This window comes from Salvia hispanica, unplaced genomic scaffold (assembly GCF_023119035.1).
Source record: "Salvia hispanica cultivar TCC Black 2014 unplaced genomic scaffold, UniMelb_Shisp_WGS_1.0 HiC_scaffold_1161, whole genome shotgun sequence".
Taxonomy (NCBI): Eukaryota; Viridiplantae; Streptophyta; class Magnoliopsida; order Lamiales; family Lamiaceae; genus Salvia; species Salvia hispanica.
This window is the reverse complement of record NW_025951429.1, coordinates 1-2,276: the sequence shown is the minus strand read 5'-3', so window position 1 is coordinate 2,276 and position 2,276 is coordinate 1. Positions and strand designations below refer to the sequence as shown.

Below are 2,276 nucleotides of genomic sequence, written 5' to 3'. Positions count from 1 at the left end.
TTTTCCTTTTATGATGTTTCATTCTAAATAACACATTTCTTAAAATCGAAACATCCCTCTCTACTTTATTACTCAATCCGTCCACAAAATAATGTCTCAATTTGTAATTTTGGGACTTCCACAATTTAAAGTACCACTTATTTGTTTTTAGGTAATGGACCTCACACTTCACTAAAATCTTACACTCACATTTTACTAAAAAATCATTAGTAGTGTAAAAGTGGGACCTACATTGCACTATCTTTTTTTCACTATTTTTCTTCATATTTCTTAAAACTCAGGTCAAGTCAAACCAGAACTATAAATGAGAGACAAAAGGAGTACTATCTATCTTACTTAATTCAATCTCGTTTAACTCGCTAAACAATATGGCATAAAATCACATGTCAAATAAGAAATGTCCACTTAAAATAGAACGCAAGTATAAAATAGCTTAAAAATGCTTTCGAATTTCAATATACCTATTCTATCAAACCATTGCATTACACTGGATTACATGATCACAAAATAATTAAGTCAAAACATTCCTAGTTAATAGGAGTACGTAACTAGAACAACCTTGGGAATTATAGGATATATAAAGAAAGAAATAGCATTAAAAAAATAGAAGAAAGAAGAGTTTTATATGATTAGGTCAAAATCTAGACTGAAATTCGTAGTAAATATAATGGCAAATTTATGATTTCATTTGGATAAGCATTTTGTTAATCTCGAACAAAATATTGTGATACGTGACCCAAATGGGCCGAACATGGGCTACCGTGACTAGGACGGCTGAATCAGGAAGTGGGCCCACTCCACATGCTAACTTATGCCCCAATGTTCCATTAAAGTGAAGCATTATCTCTTATCTCTATTTCCACTCTCAATTAATCTCTTTTTCTAAACAACCACATTTAATAATTCAATTTTGCTATGCTTCGCCATTTTTGGTTCACACATATTTCCAAATGCTTAGCTTTCTAGCATATAAGAAACGTGTCGGTGGATCTAAATCTTTTCTTTTTCTAATTATATCATCTATTTTTAGCTTTATATAACACTCTTGGAAAATGTATTTCACAAAATACTAGTAATACAAACCTCAATCATATAGATACAAACATTTTTCATCCTTTTTAGGTTGAAACTACATAACTTATATGGTGAATTTAACGACTTTTTAAAATCGTCAAATCACATATTAAATCGTGCTACACGGCCTACACGTAGTAGAATATGTCCTTTTTGTACCTGTTGAATATATACATAAATGGACGATTCAATTTGGACTTAAATAAATATACCATCTCATGCCCCCACAAAAAAATTGATACTCCTGATTATGAGTTATAAAGAGTGAAAGAGGACATGTTCCAGAAAAAACAGAAAAATTGAGAGCGTAAGTACGTAAATTGAGAATGTTACAGGTTTGCATAAAAATAAACTCATATTTTTTTCATTTTGCGTCGTGCACTAAAATTAGTCTCTATCTATTCGGGTAAGCTCTCCTCTTTAACGAATTGAATCTCATTTTTCACTAATAACTTCAGCCACCTTTTCTCTCTACATTGCTCTTTAGCTTACCAATTTTGTATTAAAACATGTATCGTCAACTACCAAGACTGTTTTTGGTGGACGGAGTTAGTAATATCATTTTTTTCATGCTACAAATGCTGATAGAGATGAAGATGCTACAATAATAAACCAAAGCAGTGAACAGATAAAAAAAACACAAGAAATTGGTACATAAAGTTGATCAAGTACAATACAGAATAAAAGTTAGATAAATACACATCTACCCAGTTTGCTGCACCTTTGAGTTATCACATCCTCTTTCAACTTTCTCCCAAGGCTTTCTTTACATCACCCTGCAACCATAAATGTGAAATGTGAATTGCCATGAGAGAGACAAAGAGAGAGAGCGAGGAGGGAGGGACGATCTCGGTTGCCAATGGTGAGGTAGACGTTGCATAACGCTTGATTACAATCCCATCTCTGTCAACTAGAAACTTAGTGAAGTTCCATTTGATTTGGGAGCCGAACCAGCCGCCTTTGCTTGCTTTAAGGAACTTATAAACAGGTGCTGCATTAGGCCCATTCACTTTCACCTGACAGTTAAATATGACAAAACTAGGGAACGTCGTAACATTATCCACAAACAGCTTCAACTCCCCCAAGCAGAAGACCATTTCACCTAAAAATGTCATCACAATGCAATAGACAAACAAGGAAGCAGGAAATACTCCCTATTTTGTCACGATCGGCGTAGAGTCTTAAATGTTTACTACTTTTTT

The 2,276-nt window shown here is 33.5% G+C and overlaps 1 protein-coding gene across 1 annotated transcript; it reads right to left on the bottom strand.

The window, feature by feature from the left end:
* Nucleotides 1-1,682: 1,682 nt before the first annotated feature.
* LOC125198003 (probable phospholipid hydroperoxide glutathione peroxidase) lies at nucleotides 1,683-2,268 on the bottom strand. Its single transcript, XM_048096476.1, has 2 exons — nucleotides 1,923-2,268; nucleotides 1,683-1,850 (listed from the first exon to the last, which is right to left on the bottom strand). The coding sequence occupies exons 1-2, from the start codon at nucleotides 2,187-2,189 to the stop codon at nucleotides 1,818-1,820; spliced, it is 300 nt and encodes a 99-aa protein (XP_047952433.1). The 5' UTR covers nucleotides 2,190-2,268; the 3' UTR covers nucleotides 1,683-1,817.
* Nucleotides 2,269-2,276: the final 8 nt, after the last annotated feature.

What these genes read in the sequence shown, in the direction of transcription:
- LOC125198003 (XM_048096476.1), bottom strand. Translation starts at nt 2,189, where the DNA reads ATGACATTTTTAGGTGAAATGGTCTTCTGCTTGGGGGAGTTGAAGCTG. An exon ending in CCTCACCATTGGCAACCGAG is followed by an intron (nt 1,851 to 1,922) that starts ATCGTCCCTCCC and finishes TTATGGTTGCAG; the next exon opens with GGTGATGTAAAGAAAGCCTT.